Source organism: Microtus oregoni, unplaced genomic scaffold (assembly GCF_018167655.1).
Source record: "Microtus oregoni isolate MIOR12 unplaced genomic scaffold, Mior012 000048F_ref0000485, whole genome shotgun sequence".
Taxonomy (NCBI): Eukaryota; Metazoa; Chordata; class Mammalia; order Rodentia; family Cricetidae; genus Microtus; species Microtus oregoni.
Genome location: NW_024543222.1, coordinates 4,689,212 through 4,707,500, shown reverse-complemented (window position 1 = coordinate 4,707,500; position 18,289 = coordinate 4,689,212). Strand labels below are relative to the sequence as shown.

Here is an 18,289-nt window from a genome sequence, read left to right as displayed (position 1 = left end):
GAGACATGGTTTCTCTGTATAGCTTTGGAGCCTGTCCTAGAACTCCACTGTAGACCAGGGTGGCCTCAAACTCACAGAGATTTGCCTGGCTCTGACTCCCGAGTGCCGGGATTAAAGGCGTGTGCCACCATCGCCCAGCTGCAGCCATTCCTTATGATTCCTACGACACTGTAACTGTCAACTTAATTCACCGTCTACCCTTCCTACTAATAAAAGTGGTCACTAAGAAGCTCCAGGATCTGGTCATAGCTGTGCACGTCTATAATCCCTGCACTTGGGAGGATGACGCAGGAGGATCACCAAGACTTTGAGGCCAACCAAGGCCACTCAGTGAACTTTACAAAAAATAAGAAAATTTTGGAGGAAAAAAACAAACAAAAAAAGGAAAACGGGCCCGCTACTTACATCCTCCTTCTCCTCACTGTCCACCAGGGCTGTGTACTTATCCTCGGGCACCGGGATCTTTAAGGCATTATACTACAAACAAGAACAAAGCAGTCACCCTCACACCAAGAGCCCACAGGCCTGGAAGCCTCTCCTCCTTATAGACCATATGAAAACACCCATCCCTTCCAAGCTCTGTCATTGTGGTGGGAAGGGGGTTGGACGGTCTCCCCAGCGCTGTCACTAGTCACCCAAAAAAAAAAACCTTCCATATTTCCTATCACAAGTGCTGGTTCCTCCTCTGAAAACATCACTGGACTGATAACAGCCACTTAGCACCTTGCGGCCTTAGAAATTTTTTTCACACAAAACCCAAGGGCTGACTGGCGGGAATGTCTGCATTATCAAAGTAGACATGGTCGTTAGCAGACTGTCTAGTGTTACAGCCCTGGCAGTGTATGCTACACTACATAGAGCAGGCCTTCCAGAAACATCTTCAAATGAATAAGCAAATGAACTTCAAATTTTGACATTTAATGTGTAAGCATCAAAAGAAGACAGATCACTGATGGGGCTGAGAAGATGGCCCGGAGGTTAAGTGCAATGGCTGCTCTTCCAGAGGACCCAGGTTCAATTCTCAGCACCCATACAGGAACTCACAACAGTCTGTGATTCCAGCTCCAGAGGGCCTGATGTCCTCACCAAGCCTCTGGCATCAGGCATGCGCCCAGAAATATATGCGAGCAAAACCCCAAACACACGAAACCAATTCTTTTAAGAGGAGAGAGCGACAGAAGGGCCAGAAAGTGAAAGAAGCTCATGAAAAGGAGGCAGGTAAGGGACTAAAAGGGAACTTGGGAGAAGGGCTAGCCCTGGCAGCCCTCTAGTTCCGGGAGCAAGGCTACCCTATCCTGCTGAGTAACTGGACCCTGATACTCTACGGGAGCCACACCCACTTTCCCCCACCCACAGGCCTCTGACCAATCAGAGCGTTAAGTTATCTGAAGGCTCACCTTCTTTTCAAAATCATCCACCAAGCCAGCCTTGGCCACATTGGCCTTGTAATAAGCCCAGTCAATCGCTGGTGGTTTCTCAGACAGACTCGCCAACCTGCTCATACAGAAAAGTAAAAGTCAGGACACATCCACGAGCAACAAACACGACTCACGCAACAATTGCCCTCGTCCTTATCTGGAGTTTCAGCACACTTTTCTCTGAAAGGCCACCCCAAAAATGACACCACAGATCATGTCAATTTCTTTATTCGGTAAGACGATTAGAGACGCCTAGGTTGTGCTGGCAAGACAGCTGGGTGGGTTTCGGCACTCAGTTGCTAAACCTGAGGACGTGTGGTCAACACCTGGGACTCACACGGTGGAGAAGGCAGAGGGCCAACATCCACACGTTTTCCTGTCGTGCACGTGTGCAGGTGTGCACTCACATACATGACAAACGCAGCAAATGTCAGAACACTGCTTCTCCGTGCAGTGACAGTATGGGGAGGCGTTTCTCACAACACACTGACCTTGTGTGGAGGGTCTCGTTCCAGGACTTCAGGGAGTTTGCAATTGCCTTTTGGTTTCGGGGTATGATCTCCACAAAAGACACCCAGTCAATGGTTTTTAGAGCAAGTTTACGCCCGGCCATCTTGGGATCCTAGAGAACAGAACAGGTCCAACTGAACGGTGCCTTTGGAGAACCCGGAGCAGAGCATTTGAGGGACACAAGCCTCTAAGAGACAGATCAGCATCATTTAAGCATTTGGTGGCCTACACAAGAGCTAAAGAAGTTAGGACTCGTGGATCAGTTGTCAGAACGCTTGCCGAGCACGGACAAAGCCCTGGGTTCCATCTCCAGCACCTCATAGGTTCAGTCATCCTTAGTTACACAGTGAGTTCAAGGCCACCCTGAGATACATGATAGCCTGCCTCAATAAATCATAAATGGGCAGCTGAGTTTCTCAGTTCAGGCTGGAAACACAGAATATAAACATGTTTTCTCCTAGTCGGCAACCATTCCTCTATCCCAACCCTTTGCCCTTAGAAACCCAGTTCTACTTTTTGCTCTCCATGTGTCTTTGCAAACATTGCTGAAGGACATCTATACCCCAAAGTTAATAACAATTGTGATTTAGCCACTGATTCTCCACCATACAGACATCTGACAGAGAAAATTGGACAAAGCTTCAAAAAGAGCAGACAAAAACTGGGGGAAAGAGCTGTTAAAATATAACGTCAAACTGTGGGCATCAGTTTGCCCGAGTTTTACACAGACGTCAGGGGCTCGCAGCCCTTCCATATTCGTGTCCTACTGCCCACAGCACACACGCCTTGCATTTTCAGAGGCATTTTTACACAAATGACAGTGAGAGAAGTGACTGCAGCTATCTTTACACCAAAACAAGACAAAATACAGGAAATCACTGCAATCAGAGGGCTGCGAAGTGGAAACCGTGTGTACAAGCTGAGTGGATTCCAGGCGATGTGGGGGATACCTTAACGATCAAAGTTGTCAAATGCCAGTCCCCTCCCTCCCTCCTATAACATCTTCCATCTCTAGGAGGAGGGAGGTTAAGGCAGCTGTCAGGTGAACTGAAGATGGCAGAGAACGCGTGTGTTTTCCTAGGCACGAGGGGACCGCAAGAGCAGACTTTATTGTCCGGTTAATCTCTTGCGCCTAGAACAGATCATGAGAATAGGGATTGACCAGTGGCTATTCGACCAGCCGGCAAACGAACTTGAGAAACCGCAGTATCACCCGTACTGGCATCGCAGAACACGCCACAGGAAGGGGAGAACGTAGCTGCAGCCTACCAGGTGTCCTGTCCCTTCAGAAAGCATTCGCTATGGCTATGGGATGGTTCCCTAGCCCATAAACTGCCCTCCTGAGTTCGCCACAGTGTGAGACACGGTTTGGGGCAACATCTAAATCAATGGTGATTGGCCAAGTCATAGCCAGGCCCCTGCCTCGCCCTGCAGCGAAGGTGAGCAGGGCAAAGCAGTGACCTCGGGCGCTCGGCCCGCGGGAGGGACAGCTCGAAGGCCCGACGTCCTCCGTGGAGGTAGAACGAGCGTCAGAGAGAGGTCTGGGAGCAGCTAAGGCAGGAGAGCCCGTGGAGAACGGACCCAAAACCGCGAACTCCACTCACCTTCACCGACCCCGGCGGTGCGCGGTCTCCAGCAGCAAGGGACGGAAGTGGATCGCCGGAAGTTCTCCCTTCGGCGAATCCGAAAGCGCCATGGACGGGCCTTGTCTTACACCTTAGCCAATAAGCACGCAGCCAGGTTGAGGAAGTCCCGCCCCCATGGGCGGGCGCAGCGCCTGCGTATCGGGGTCCCTGCTGGTTGGGGGCGCTCCCGTCCCTCTCCCCTGCCCCACCCCCGCCGATGGGCCGGCCCGGCTCTCCCTCCCGAGGAATGGGCCGGCCCGGTGGCGGGCGGGCAGCGGCGGCCCAAGATGGCGGAGCTGCAGCTGGACCCGGCTATGGCGGGGCTGGGAGGGGGTGGCGGGAGTGCGGTGGGCGACGGGGGCAGCTCGGGCCGCGGACCCCCCAGCCCTCGCCCGGCCGGCCCCACGCCCCGCGGACACGGCCGCCAGAGCGCCGCCGTCGCGCAGACGTTGGAGCCAGGGCCCGGACCTCCGGAGCGGGCAGGGGGCGGTGGGGCGGCCCGCTGGGTTCGGCTCAACGTGGGCGGCACCTACTTCGTGACCACCAGGCAGACCCTAGGCCGGGAGCCCAAGTCCTTCCTCTGCCGCCTGTGCTGCCAGGAGGACCCGGAGCTGGACTCGGACAAGGTGCGCCCCGCCCTCGGGCGCGCCCCCGGGCTGTGGGACCCCCCTCCAGGCTGGTGTTCGGGTCTCTGGGACGCGTTTCCCTCCAGCAGAACCTGCAAACCCGCGCTCGAGTCCACTTTTGCCCCCCGGGTTGGCACCTGCGGCCTCAGAAGGAGCTCCCCTCCCTATTCTCCCCATCTTCGGGCACACTCCAGCATCCCTCTGCACCCCGCCCTTTGCTCAGCAACTCCTTCCAGGCGCCGTCCACCTGTACCCACGGGAGCCCCCTGAGTACTCCCCTCATGTTCGCTGCCTCTCCCGAGGACCCCACCTTCTCATATCTGCACGAGTTTTTCCCCTGGCTCCCGTGCAGCCCCCGTTACTGGTGCCAGATGCCTTCAGAACTGGGTCAGGGTGAACGACCACAGCTTTGTCACTCTCCCAGGACAAAGTGATAGTAAACTTGGGGCTTAACGACAGGTAGCGTCCACCGCCGTCCACCGCTGAAGGCTGCAGGAGGTGCTTCCTGGCGGTGTTACACGGCTTTCCTAAAATCCTGGTCCCAGAACTTGTATGCGGGAACAGTCGCTGTTTCGGTACATTTTTAGAAGTAAATGAATTCCTTGGAAAGATGGTTGCTTTTGCCATGCAAATCTAGACCGGCCAGTTAGGACTCAGCAAATGAGTAGACTGGGAAATTCTGTTTGACAAGGTGGAGGGTTGAGGGGTGGCAAGTCATGTCATTCATTTCCAGTTTGAAGTGTGACTTTTGCGGGTTTGTCTTTGAGTCTCAGATGCATTGGCTGTAGCTTACATGGCCTTCTATGCCATAGAGCCACTCCCGTGGTTAACAGAGTTAGACTTGGCATAAACACGGAACAGTTTCATCTGTTCTCCGATACCAAATTGATGGGAACCTAAACCATCCTGACTAAAGGCTCCTGGTTATAGGGAGTTATTTTTATATACCCTAAATCTTCCTTATGGCCACACAAGCCAGTTTCTTGGTTTTTTTTTTTTTTTTTTTTTTTTTTTTTTTTTTTTTTTTTTTCTGTAAAGATGAGTAGGATTAAAGCTGCCCAGAGCCAAGTCCTGGCAGTACCACGCTTCCTCTGGGCACAGAATAGGGTGTGTGAGATTACAGCTGGCAGTGCGGACTCCCACTGGTGTTGGCCTTGGGCTCAGGAGAGTTGCCAACAGAAAGGAGGTTTTCTTAGAGTTAGGAATGTAGTCCAAGGGCGTTGAAGAAGCAAAATAGTCAGCACACTCAGCTGTGGTCTTTCCTTCAGTCCTTCATTAGTAACTGCTATCCTGCAGGAAATCAAAGGCTATTATGTCTGCCCAGCAGATAAAGGCCTAGCGACAGGGATGACTGTGCACCCGTGACAGCCGACCTGAAATTATCTAAAGCCAGCCTTCTGGCCAGTAGCGTAATGTACGCAAAACAGCCTCACTTTAAGAAAACAAAACAAAGCTGGGGTTAAAGGATGGACCACCATGCCGGACGGCCGTTTCCTAGCCCACAGGATGAATATTGCCTGAGTGCGCTGACAGAGTGGGAGGAAGGGCGGTTTAGGAAGGATTCCTAATAGGTTCACAGTGCCTGATTGTGCTTGGTTGACAGGATGAGACTGGAGCGTATCTGATTGACAGAGACCCCACCTACTTTGGTCCCATCCTAAACTACCTCCGACATGGAAAGCTCATCATTACCAAGGAGTTGGCGGAAGAAGGTAAGGAGACCTCACTGGGCGGCTCCATACTTCCAGCCCCTTCGAGCTGCTCCGCAGACTTGAGTTTGTCTGGGGTCCCCACTGGACTGTGCAGGTGTAACACCATCGGAGGAGTAAGCAGGACACCTCCAGCTCCTGGGGCTTGTCCTCCCGAGGCTTGTCCTCCGAGCCTGGAGGAGGCCACGCTGGGCTCTGTTCAGCTGCCGTAGTGGGAACCTGGGTTTCTCTGGTTTGCGGGTTGCTTTAGGCTTTTGAACCTGCAGAACTGATTTTATTCACTGGCAGTGATCGCCCGTAGCCTGAAGCACCACATCGCTGGCAGTCAGTTATTTTTATTTTCTCATTTTCCTTTGGATTTGCAAAAATAATATTAATAAAGGTCTGACCTCATTTCTTTAAGGCTCTGGTCTCATGCTTCCCTGCGAAGCTGTGCAGCTGACCTAATTCATTGTCAGCTGGGTCTCCAGCTGCCGTGTCTGCTTTGTAGGGCATTCGGATTGTGAGTGGGTCTAGTCCTCCGTGTAGAGGCCTATCTGTTCTCTCTGGAGGCATTCAGGGAAGTTTGGGGTCCTTTCCTAAATCCAGGACCCCGGATCTAAACCCTCTGGATAGGAAAGCTTGTAATGGCAAACTGCTTCATTAACGAGGATGGTGGTCAGTAACCAGAGGAACTGTGAGTTCTTGCTCATTCTTTCTTTCTCCCTAAAGGGAGTCTATAAATGACCTTAAAAAAAAAAAAAGAAAGAAAGAAAGAAAAAGAAAAAAAACTAGCACTCAGGAGGTAGAGGAAGGTGGATCCCTTTGAGTTTGAGGCCAGCCTGGTAAACAGAGCAAGTTCCAGGACAGCCACAGCTACACAGAGAAAACCTGTCTCGAAATAAACTTTAAAAAAAAGAAGAAAAAGAGTTATTTCAGATCCATACTTAAGTAATAGGAAATGTGTAATGACTCCATGTGCTGGTTATCCTATCAAACAACTAGTAATAGGAAATGTGTAGTGATTACATGTGCTGGTTATCCTATCAAACAACTAGTAATAGGAAATGTGTAATGACTCCGTGTGCTGGTTATCCTGTCAAACAACTAGTAATAGGAAATGTGTAGTGATTCCATGTGCTGGTTATCCTATCAAACAACTAGTAATAGGAAATGTGTAGTGACTCCGTGTGGCTGGTTATCCTATCAAACAACTAGTAATAGGAAATGTGTAATGACTCCGTGTGCTGGTTATTCTATCAACTACTCCTTCACAGTTTGTTTGGTTGGTTGGTTGGATTTTGCTTTGTTGTTTTGTTTTTTGAGACAGAGTTTCTCTGTAGCTTTGGTGCACCACTACCACCTGGCTTACAGTCTTTTATGTCTTTAATAAAAGCCACTTTATGTTGAGCAAGCAAGGTTGGCTCAGCAGCTGACAGTTCTTATTGCCAGACCTGATAACCTGAGTTCAATCCCTGGTACCCACATGGTGGAAGGAGAGAATCGGTTTACAGCAGATGGTGCTCTGACCTCCATGTTCATGCCCCTCCCACCCATGCTTACAAATGGATGAGTATGGTTTTGTTTGCTTTCTGAGATAGTTTCAGTGTGCCGTCCTGCTGACCTGGAACACAGACATTCATCTGCCTCCCTTGGGACTAAAGGATGCCCACCACACTTGACAAAAGTAAATAACGGTTAAAAAGTAATTTTAAAAACAATTATAGGCAGGCAGTGGTAGTGCATCCTTTAATCCCAGCACTCGGGAAGCAGAAACAGGTGGGTCTCTGTGAGTTCAGGATAGCCTGGTCTACAAAGTGAGTTCTAGGATAACCAGGGCTACACAGAGAAACCTTGTTTTGAGGGTGGGGAAAACAAACAAACAACAACAACAACAAAAACACTATATTTTAAAATAGTTTTGGACTTAAAGAAAAAGGCATGAATAATAGGAAGTTCGCTTTACCAAGATTCACCAGTTTGGGACATTTTTTTAAAATTATGTTTTCTTTTATCACTAAATTTTGTTTCCTCCTTTCAGTCATCCCTACTTCCTTCCTCTTCTTCCTTATTCTCCTGAGAGTTCTCTAAAATGTTGGGGAATAGATTGCAGATTTCATCCCATAGTAATCCCTGTATTACTCTGAAAACAGGAACCTGGCGTAACCCTGCTTAACATCTTGGGAAATTTAATATTGATCTGCATCTTCTTTCCGGTTTATCAGTTGTGATAATGATCATTAGAATATTTTTCCTAGTGCAGGATTATATATTCCATAATTGTTCTGAGATCGTTGACTTTGATTACCATGAGAGGAGACATTGATTGCTCTCTCTCACACACACACACACACACCCTGGGGATCAAATCTTGCTGAGCAAGCATTCTGCCACTGCCTAGCCCTGGTGCTCTTTTAATTTTGCTCAGTTAATAATAATTATCCTGTTAAACCAGGTGTGGTGGCTCACGCCTTTAATCCCAGCACTCAGGAGGCAGAGGCCAATCTCTGAGTTCAAGGCCAGCCTGGTCCACAGAGTGAGTTCCAGGACAGCCAGGGATACACAGAGAAACCCTGTCTCAGAAAAAAAAAAAAAAGTCTCTTAAATTCTTAAGTTTCTATAAATGCACCTATCCACCAGCCCTTTTTAAGGAAAACAGGTAAACACTGCAAGGTCAGGTGTTACCCAGTATGACAGGTTACAGGAACTGGTGGCACGTGGGTAGTAACGAGCAGGTGCCAGGAGGAAGCAGGAGGGATAAGATGGGAGGCAAAGAAAATTCCTGTTTTATTTAGTTTATGGTCATGCCCTATATGGCAGAGCCAAATACCTTAAATTTCCTAGAATAAAAGGGAGATGAGATTTGTGTTTGAAAAATGTAATTCTTTTTTTGTTGGTCAGGGAAAGTGTGTCTCAAGACAAGGTTTCTCTGTGTAGCCCTGGCTGTCCTGGGACTCCCTTGTAGATCAGGTTGGCCTTGAACTCACAGAGATCTGCCTGCCTCTGCCTCCCTAGTGGTGCGCCACCAGCAGCAGTAGAATGTAGTTCTCTGCAAGTCTTTTCTTGCTGTTATCCCAGTGAGCTCACACATGTCTGACCGGTCTGGTCCTTGTTCCAGGTGTGCTGGAAGAAGCAGAGTTTTACAATATCGCATCTCTCGTGCGGCTGGTTAAGGAAAGGATACGAGACAATGAGAACAGAACTTCACAAGTAAGGTGTCTGGAACTGCTAGGGGCACAGCCTCTCCAGTGGTCTGTCGGTCAGTCGGTCTGTGTGTGTGTGTGTGTGTGTGTGTGTGTGTGTGTGTGTGTTATGAAAACAATGCCCTTCTCCTCAGCTAGAGGGCCACAATGGCTCAAAGTGAGGAAGCTGAGGAGATAGCAGAGGTAACAGAACAGCCCTACCCCTTAGGATAGAGAGTTACTGTTCACCAGGGGGTATTGGGATGGCCCCCGGCCAGTCTAGACCCACTGCTTTTTCTCAGCTTGTTGCCCAGCCTGGTCTCCTTCCCTAGTGCTGGGATTCCCAGGTCCAGCAGAGCCTGTTTGCTGATGGAGTATCTGCCTCCCTCAGTATGAGATCCCAGTCTCACTTGCTCCTCTTCTGTCCTGGGACCATCTTTAAGCTGTGATCACCTCACATCAGGTTTTGTAGGCTGCTTGCAAAAAATGTGTGAATTGTGCAGCTGAGAAGATGTCCAGCCTCTTTTTAAAATCACACTGTCTGGATTTTATATTACCTCAGTAGATGTGATAACAGAAATGCCTCCTGTTGAGGGGGGCAGGTGATAGAGCAGACTTAGCCTGCTTCCCATGTCATTCATCACGTGAGTGGGGAGCGACTGTCGTGTGTGAAGCCCTTGCATTTCTGTAACAGAAGGTCCTTGTAGAGCCCAGCAGAAGAGAATAGAGTCTGCCTTTCCTGTGTATAAGAAATGGCAACTCCAGATTTGAGCACCAGGCCGGTTGTGCTCCCCCGTGGCCACCTGTCTGAACGGCATAGTTGCTTCTTACCCCACCTGATCCCAGTGATGGCTCTTTTTTCCTTCATGTCATAGTCTTGGCTGTTAACACTGAAGGAAAGGCAGTCAGAACTGCTGAGCCGCTTTCCTCCGGGTATCTGCAGAGCTAGACTTATTCTGGCCCATGCTTAGAAGACTTCTTATTGATGTTCACAGGTAGATTTATACTTGAAACAGGAGCCTGTGTTCTCTAGTCTCTGCTGTCTTAACATTTCCAGGCATATTTTGCTTTGTAGATATTTAATAAATGGCTTAGGTGTGTCTGAAGTCTAGCTTTATCCCCAGTTTCCCACATTCTAAAACCAACTTGATTGCTTAGTAGGAATGTTGATGGTACCCTGAATTGCATAACCTGACACCACCCAGATCACAGAACCCGAGTGTTCTGCACTCGTTGCCATTAGTCGAGTCCTTGAGAACATCGAAGATTTCCATTTGATGGCAGCAATTAACTTAATTAGTCCTCTAGATTCTGAAGGCTTAGGACTCATACCCAGTTGGAAGCTTTTTTGTTCCAGGAATGTCAAGACCTTTTGATGTTGATTGATCTTTCGTCTGTCCTTTTTATGGAGTGAACTCTGAGAGAGGAGTTGGTATTAAGAGGCTCCATCTTCCTGTGTCCTCATGCTTCTAAGGTACTCTTGGCTGTGTAGATGTCCAGATACACCTTCTTCAGTGGGCATACTGTCAGTTGTACATGGCAGGCATTCAGGCAGAGCCTAAGATGTGGGGGCCCTAAGCTGACACCTTCCGTGGTACTCTTCTGTCCCGTGTGTATATGGTAATCAGTCGTGGTTCTTTTCGTGGCTGACACCTTCCGCGATACTCTTTTTTTTTTTTTTTTTTTTTTTTTTGGTTTTTCAAGACAGGGTTTCTCTGTGGCTTTGGAGCCTGTCCTGGAACTAGCTCTTGTAGACCAGGCTGGTCTCGAACTCACAGAGATCCGCCTGTCTCTGCCTCCCGAGTGCTGGGATTAAAGGCGTGCGCCACCACTGCCCGGCTCCCGCGATACTCTTTTGTCCCATGTGTATATGGGTAATTAATCGTTCTTTCTGAAGCCCTGGAAAGCTGACTCTGAAAGAGAAAAAGAGATTAATGGCAACTTAGATACTAGGGACTTTGGCCAGTATCACAGATGTTTTGGGATGCTCTGAATTTTGTATACAAGCCTGATTGTTTCTAAAATGTGTGCGTAGATTTATGGAGAGAACCAAAGGGAATTGTCAGGGGAACCGTGTCTGTGTCTTCAGAGAAGGGCATGTTCCTTCTTAGGACTGTGCAGTGGTTGTTCTCGTGTCAATCATTTGTCTGTGTGTTTGTTTGTTATTGGTTGTTTTGAGACAGGGTTTCTCTTTTTAGCCCCGGCTGTCCTAGAACTCGCTCTATAGACCAGGCTGGCCTCAAACTCAGAGGTCCCTGCCTCTGCCTCTTGAGTGCTAGGATTAAAGGCATGCGCCAGCATCACCAGGCTTACCGTTTTGTCTTTTAAGGTGCCTGGCGTGGAGCCCAGGACCTCACAAATACTAGACGGTGACTGCTGCTGAGCCGCACTCTCAGTCCCAAAAGACACTTTTTTGTTTCTGTGTTTCGACATGCAGCCTCTTTGTGCAGTCCCAGCCGGCCCGGACTCTCAGTCCTCCAGCTTTAGCCTTCTGAGTGCTCAGATTACAAATGTGCTCCAGGCCTACCACAGCTACTCGGAAATCCTAAGGGGTCGGGAAGCTCTGCCAGGAATGCAGACAAATCAGTAAATGTTTCTTTTCTGTTATCCCACACCTCTGTAACCAGAGTGCACTGCTAAACATTGCCAGCTTCCTGGTAGCATCAGCAAAGGGGAACCTAATGAGTGTTTGTACAGTATGTGTTTTCTCCTTGATATGATAATACATTAATATGCAGTTGCCAGTGTCAGGTAGCATACCGTAATCCCAGCACATGGGAAACTGAGGCAGGGGCAAAATCAGGAGCCTGCAACCAGGTTGGGATAAATAGTGTGTTCCAGGACATCTTGAACAAATTTGTGAGGCATGGTGGTGTGTGCCATTATCACAGCACCTGGAAGGCGGAGGAAGATGGGTCTGAGTTCAAGGCCAGTCTGCTATACATAATGGACAGGAAAGGACAAGACAGGGTACCTAGGACTACATAGTAAGAGCCTTTCTTGAGAAGAGAAAGGCTGAGGCTGAGCAGATGGCTCAGTGGTTAGAGTGCATGTGGCAAAGGACTGAAGTTGGTCCCAGCACCTGTGTGGGTGGCTCACAGCCACCTGTAACTTCAGCTCCAAGGGAGCCCACATCTTCCTTTGGCTTCCATGGGCACCCAGAAACACATGGTATACATATACATAAATTTATCTTTTAATTTCAAAAAGGTCATTCCCATAATCATTTATACCCAGTACAAAGCACCAAAATATGGTGTGCATTTTAGCATCCAAATCACATAGAAAACACTTAGAGGGGCTGGAGAGATGGCTCAGCAGTTAAGAGCACTGGCTGCTCTTCCAAAGGACCCAGGTTCAATTCGTAGCACCCACATAGCAGCTCACACCTGTCTGTGGTTCCCATTCCAAGGGATCCAACATCCTCATACAGAATATATAGGCAAAACACAAGTGCACATTAAATAAATAAATCTTAAAAAAAAAAAAAAGAAAGAAAAGGGCTGGAGAGATGGCTCAGTGGTTAAGAGTACTGACTGCTCTTCCAGAGGACCCAGGTTCAATTCCCAGCACCCACACGGCAACTCACAACTGTCTGAAGATCCAGTTGCAGGGGATCTGACACCTTCACACCAATGCACATAAAATAAAGTTAAAAAAGAAAAGAAAACACTTAGAAACCACGTGACTCTCCTGCTCGGAGTGACTGGGGAGAGCACAGCTGCACACACAACTGTCCTCCAGAGCTCAGGGTTATTGGACGCATCGATTCGTGTCCTTGGGGCTTTCTGTTCCTATAGCTGATGAGTTCTCACTGAACCCACAGTTGTTTGGAGAGAGAGGTAGTGGGTGGTCCGAGGCAGCTGCGGGTGGTGGGGTCCTGGTGGGGTCCCTGTGTTGCTGTCCTAGCCTGCCTGTTGTTGCAGGGCCCCGTGAAGCACGTGTACAGGGTCCTGCAATGTCAAGAGGAAGAGCTCACCCAGATGGTCTCCACCATGTCTGACGGCTGGAAATTCGAACAGGTATATTTCTCAAAGAGCAGTGGCCCCAGCCCTCCTGCCAGGGAGCCATAACCAGCCAGTCAGTAGCCCTGGGAGTGGGAAACCATTTCAGGATTAGGAAAGAGCTCCTTGGTGTATGTCAGCAGCACGTGCTGGTTATGAGGGGCTGGGAGGAGGGTCATGTTTCTGGTTTCACATCCAGAGTCTGAATTCACAGTGCCCAGGGTCATGGAGTACAGACCCCAAGCACCTCTGTTTGCCTTCCTTTCCTCGCCTTCCCTTCTCCAATGCCCTGCTGACTTCATTCGTGAGCCTTAAAAGAGGGCTGACTTCAACAGGAGCTTACAGTTCCGGTGTGTGGCCCTCAGGTGTGCTAGGAGGGGACCAGACACAGGCGTGCCCCAGGGTCATTTCCCAGCGCATCTTTGGCTTTATGCTTAGAATAGAGGTTATGAAAACAGTCCCTGGGACCTGAATTTTGCCATTTCTTCCATTAGATGGCAGCCTAGCTCATTTTCTGCTGCCTCAGCTCACCAGAATGAGATTTTGTGTGGAGTTGAGAGGCAGCTGAACTGTTCCAGAAGCTCCCTTACAGAGCGCAGGCTGCAGCTTGTCTAAGCACTGTGGGCTCATAGCTGGAGGCAGAACCAGCCCTGTCACATGGGTCCAGGGCATATTGTCACAGCTCTTTTCTCTGATACATAATCTGTTCTCTGCCAAGGTAGTGGATAAGTTTTAAATGTTATCTGTTAGTGTTGTCATAGTCCTGAACCACAGCCTCTCACCGTCTAGGCAGGTGCCCTCTAGTCCTCATATGGACTCTTGCTAATGTCCTGGAGGAGGGGGAGGTCTGTTCTTACTGCCTCCAAGGTGTGGATGAAGAAGTGGGTGTTGGTGCCCAGACTTGTCCCAGCTTCAGGCCTTGCACTTATGAGGTCACATTTGTTCTCTGCCAAGTTTCTCCGTGTGCAGATTTCCAATTTAGAGTTATATGCTGAATTTGTTTCCCCAAAAGGGTTAAAATACCATGGCATGCTGACACGGGGTGACCGTGTTGATGCTCCTGATGCCTCTGGGCTGCTGAGGACAGAAGGGAACTCGGACTTTTCTTCTCCATCGGGACACCTGGGTTAGGATCCACTTACTCCCCTGGACCATGGTTGCCCCCTTGGAAGCATAAAACTGCATAGTCCAGTTGAGGGGGGTGGGACTCGTGTGGTAGTGGGGTGCATTTTTCCTTGGTTTCATAGTTGTTTTTTTTTTAATTTTGTTTTGTTTTCTTTTGAGATAAGGTCTTACTAAATAACTCTGGCTTCCCTGAAACTATGTAGACTAGGCTAGCCTTGAACTCAAGGGAAATCTGCTTAACTCTGCACCCCAAGTTCCCAAGTGCTGGGATTAAAGCTGTACGACACCACACCTGTCCCGGAACTTGAGTGTTTTAGTTAAGCCCCTGCTCACAGGGGTGTACAGTCACCGCCCTCCTGTTTTGTCAGCTGATCAGCATTGGCTCCTCCTATAACTATGGAAATGAAGATCAGGCAGAATTCCTCTGTGTTGTCTCCAGAGAACTAAATAATTCTACCAACGGCATCGTCATAGAGCCAAGCGAAAAGGCCAAGGTAAGACATGGCTTCCCCAGCTGCCGTGTGCCACCTTTGTGCCCAGCCTCTCCCCAGCTTTGCCTGAGCTGCCATTGGCTCATTCCACTCTCCCAACTACCAGTTTTCTCCCATGCTCTCTTGGATGCTGGATTTAAATCAGGATTTGTAGGGCCTTGGGAGGTAGTGAGCATAGCCAAATCGGTGAGCTCCGGTGTCAGTGAGAGACCTTGTCTCCAAACAGAAAACCAGATGAGCTGGAGAGTGATAGAGCAAGATGCCCAGATGGGCCTCTGGCTGCCACACCAACGCGCACACCCACAGACACACATTTGTGCCACACCAACGCGCACACCCACACACACATTTGTACCACACCAACACACACCCCCACAGACACACACATTTGTACCACACCAATACACACCCACAGACACACACATTTGTACCACACCAACACACCCCCCCACAGACACACACATTTGTGCCACACCAACACGCACACCCACAGACACGTTTATGCCAATGCACATGCAGTCAGTCAGGATTCATGATCAGTGGTGGGAACTGCTGGACAAGGGCAGTTTCTGCATCCCGTCAGTATGATAAAGACGCTGGGTTTGCACTAATGGCACGTCTCAGTGTTGCTAGCCTCAATCAGGTAGCGTCTGCCTTGCTCCTTGACAAACCATTATTCCCTTCTCTTCCCCAACTGTGCCCCACAAACACACATTACACACTGTGGAGAACCTGAGCTTGTGACCGTGAACTGCTTTCTTTAACTTAGAAGACTTTGTTTCCACAGCACAGTGCCTCTGTCCACAACAACCTTGCCGTATTTGGCAGGACAGCTCTTTGCATTCAGGCACTCAGTGAGGTTGAGGCGCCGAGCCTGCCTTGGCCACATGGGCTGACAGCAGAATGTGAGCTGCCCACAGGGCCACAGAAAGCAGCTGCAGGATTTTGAAATTTTAAGATTGTTATTATGATGTCTAGCTTACTTCACTGACATCAGCTGTATCCTGCCTGTGTTTCAGTCCCCACACACTCCATGCTGGTGCTGGAGAACCAGCCTGGCCCTCGGGGCTTCCCTTCCCTCAGCAGTTGCTCATCCATCTTCTGCCATCTTCCACTTTTAGATTCTTCAGGAGAGAGGCTCTCGGATGTAAGCAGAGAATCTGAAGTTCCAGAACCCTGAAGGCAAGAGAGCAATCGGCCGAGCAGCTCTGGAGGGAAATCTTGCACCTGTACAGTAACTGAGCTACTGCAAAGTGAAGCTGCACCTGGTCCCGGAGAAGAGGTGTCCACCCAAACCAGAGGAGCCCCGCCCGCCTCTGACGAAGACAGTGTGCCTCTGGCCACACGGCCCCTTTTCAGAAACCTGCTTTTGTTTCCTAGCCAGTGTTATGACAGACCTCCACAGTAGCATCTGGGATGGGGAACTGGGGAAAAGGAGGAGGGTCTAGTTCCTGTAAACCATCTAGACGCCAAGGAAGCTAGAGCAGAGGAAGGAGGCTGGTCCTGACCTGGGCCCTGGTCTCAGCCTGCCTGTGCTGTGATGGACGTTGGCAGCTGCCGTGACCATTCTTCCTTGACTTAGGCATTCTTTGAGGTTGGCAGAGGTGCAAAAGATTCCAGCCTTAGTGCATTGAATCGAGGTTTTGGGTACAGAGTAGAGTTGCCGGAGGACCCACAATCCTATGAACCGAGCCTCAGGGCAGGAGGATGAGGTGTCCTGTGCTGTGCTTGGAGGGCGGTGGTAGCTGTTCTGGTTCTGAGCACTGCCCTGTCCCCACGAGTGGCTTCACCTGGTGTCTGTCCCTCCGTGGGGCCCCACGTGGCCCAGCCTCACGCAGGAGGTTAAAGGCTGCGGCATCCTAAGCAGCGCTGGACAGATGACGGTATTAAGTTGCTGCAGTTGCCTCTGCAGCCTTTTCTTACCTGGTTGGCCCCGTCTTCCTCCCCCAGCTTCTTGAACTGAACCAAAGAGAAAGGACTTTGTGGACCCTCTGTATGGCTTGGGGTGAGGAAGGCTGTTTCTGTGGAAGCTGCCAAATGAGTCATATTGTCATAGTAAAAGTGCTGGTGTTTTGTGATCGTCTCTTGAACATGCACTGACTGATATAGGTGATACTGTGTCTCCTTGATTTCTAACCGTGGCAAAGCAGCCGTGTGTGTGTGTTTACATGCAAGGTGGCAATCCATGTACTCCTTCATCTCCGACCTTCCCACACACACACACACACACACACATACATACACACTTACTCTTGGGCATGCAATGTTGTCAAGCATTTGCAGTGTTGTCTGAGCCTTGGAATCTAAGCATTCATGGAAGACCAGGGTCTCCTTTGTCTTTCCTAGACAACTCTGAACTGTGACATGTACAAAACAGGGAATGCTGCCTCAGGATTTACCCAGACCCAGCAGCCATGGGCGCTTTCAGCACCAAGACTCTCTGCATTCACCATGTGCGGTGGCCCATGCCTTTCATCCAAACATCTAGGAGGCAGAGGCAGGTGGATCTGTCAGTTCCATATCCTATAGCTCAGCTATTTACCAGGGGTGTGAGGGTAGTGACTTCTAGGAGGGTGACATTCTGTGTCCATGTCACTAGATAAATAAAGTCCTACTTGGATTATTTAAAAAATTCTTAACATCAGGAACTACCAGATTGCACATAGTAAGGCTGGATAGAACTTGCTTGCTACTTGTCTTTTATTTATGGGGGAATCACTCATTCCATGGAACCCATGTGAGGTCATAGGACCTACAGGAATCAGCTCTCTGCTTCCACCAATAAGGTTCTGAGAATCAAACTCAGGTCTTCAGGCTTGGCTGCAAGGCCTTTACACTCTGAGCCGCCTCAGCAGCCCACAAGTAGAGCGAGCTTGCTTGCTTGCTTGCTTTGTTTTTTAAACAATTCTTTAGTTTACTTTTTTCCTTTTTTTTGTTTGTTTTGTTTTTTAAGACAGTTTCTCTGTGCAACAGCCCACCTGTGGAAGGTCCAGGTCCTTCCTTCTGGGCTGAGCTGCATCCAGCAGGATGAGGGGAGGAGAGGGCACTGGGTTAGTTACACAGAGGCTGGCTCAGTTGTGGCACATGACCATTGCCAAATCTGTTATTAAAGGACCGGGGAACAGTGGATGTGATTGACACTTATCTGACAGTGACCTGGGCCGTGTCAGGTGCTCTGGATCCAGCTGCTGTCGTCTCTCTCGGTATCTCAAGCAGGAAGGGTTTGCAATCCTCAGCCCTGCACCAGGCTGATCACACAAACTGGTGTCATCAGGGGAGACGCCTTGGCAGTGTGGGCGAACTTCCCCGAGACAGAACTCTGAGGGGACGGGTTTAGAAAGGTTCTCGTGGCAACAGGAGTCTGAGAAGTGGTGAGGAACAGAAAACAAACAGTAAACTAAGTGATGGCAGGCAGATCCAAAGAGATGTGACATTTTGCTGGGGACATGGCCGGCTCCCAGCGGGAGAGACAAACCATCTTGCTTCTCAGCAGAGCCTTGCTTCTGTGAGGCATGCAGGGTGGGCTTTTAAACAGGCAGTGGTGGAATAGAGGAAACCCCAGTGGGGAGACGGCAGATACCAAGGTACTGATAGTCCAGGCCCAGACTGATTGGTCAGCT

General features: G+C 49.5%; 2 protein-coding genes across 2 annotated transcripts in view; one reads left to right on the top strand and one right to left on the bottom strand.

The window, feature by feature from the left end:
* Atp5pd (ATP synthase peripheral stalk subunit d) overlaps positions 1-3,655 on the bottom strand; it is a 4,721-nt gene extending 1,066 nt beyond the window's left edge. Inside the window, exons 1-4 of the mRNA XM_041635970.1 lie at positions 3,533-3,655; positions 1,910-2,040; positions 1,398-1,494; positions 406-477 (exon numbers count right to left, since the gene is read on the bottom strand). Coding sequence (XP_041491904.1) covers positions 406-477; positions 1,398-1,494; positions 1,910-2,031 — 291 coding nt within the window. The 5' untranslated portion in view covers positions 2,032-2,040; positions 3,533-3,655. The remainder of the gene's footprint in view (positions 1-405; positions 478-1,397; positions 1,495-1,909; positions 2,041-3,532) is intronic.
* A 90-nt stretch (positions 3,656-3,745) lies between these two features.
* Positions 3,746-16,782, top strand: Kctd2 (potassium channel tetramerization domain containing 2). Its single transcript, XM_041635969.1, has 6 exons — positions 3,746-4,179; positions 5,783-5,891; positions 8,986-9,077; positions 12,976-13,071; positions 14,547-14,672; positions 15,791-16,782. The coding sequence occupies exons 1-6, from the start codon at positions 3,841-3,843 to the stop codon at positions 15,818-15,820; spliced, it is 792 nt and encodes a 263-aa protein (XP_041491903.1). The 5' UTR covers positions 3,746-3,840; the 3' UTR covers positions 15,821-16,782.
* The last annotated feature ends 1,507 nt before the right edge of the window (positions 16,783-18,289 follow it).

Coding starts and splice junctions, on each gene's coding strand:
- Kctd2 (XM_041635969.1), top strand. CDS start 3,841: ATGGCGGAGCTGCAGCTGGACCCGGCTATGGCGGGGCTGGGAGGGGGT. Junction 4,180..5,782: donor CGGAGCTGGACTCGGACAAG/GTGCGCCCCGCC, acceptor CTTGGTTGACAG/GATGAGACTGGAGCGTATCT. Junction 14,673..15,790: donor AGCCAAGCGAAAAGGCCAAG/GTAAGACATGGC, acceptor TTCCACTTTTAG/ATTCTTCAGGAGAGAGGCTC.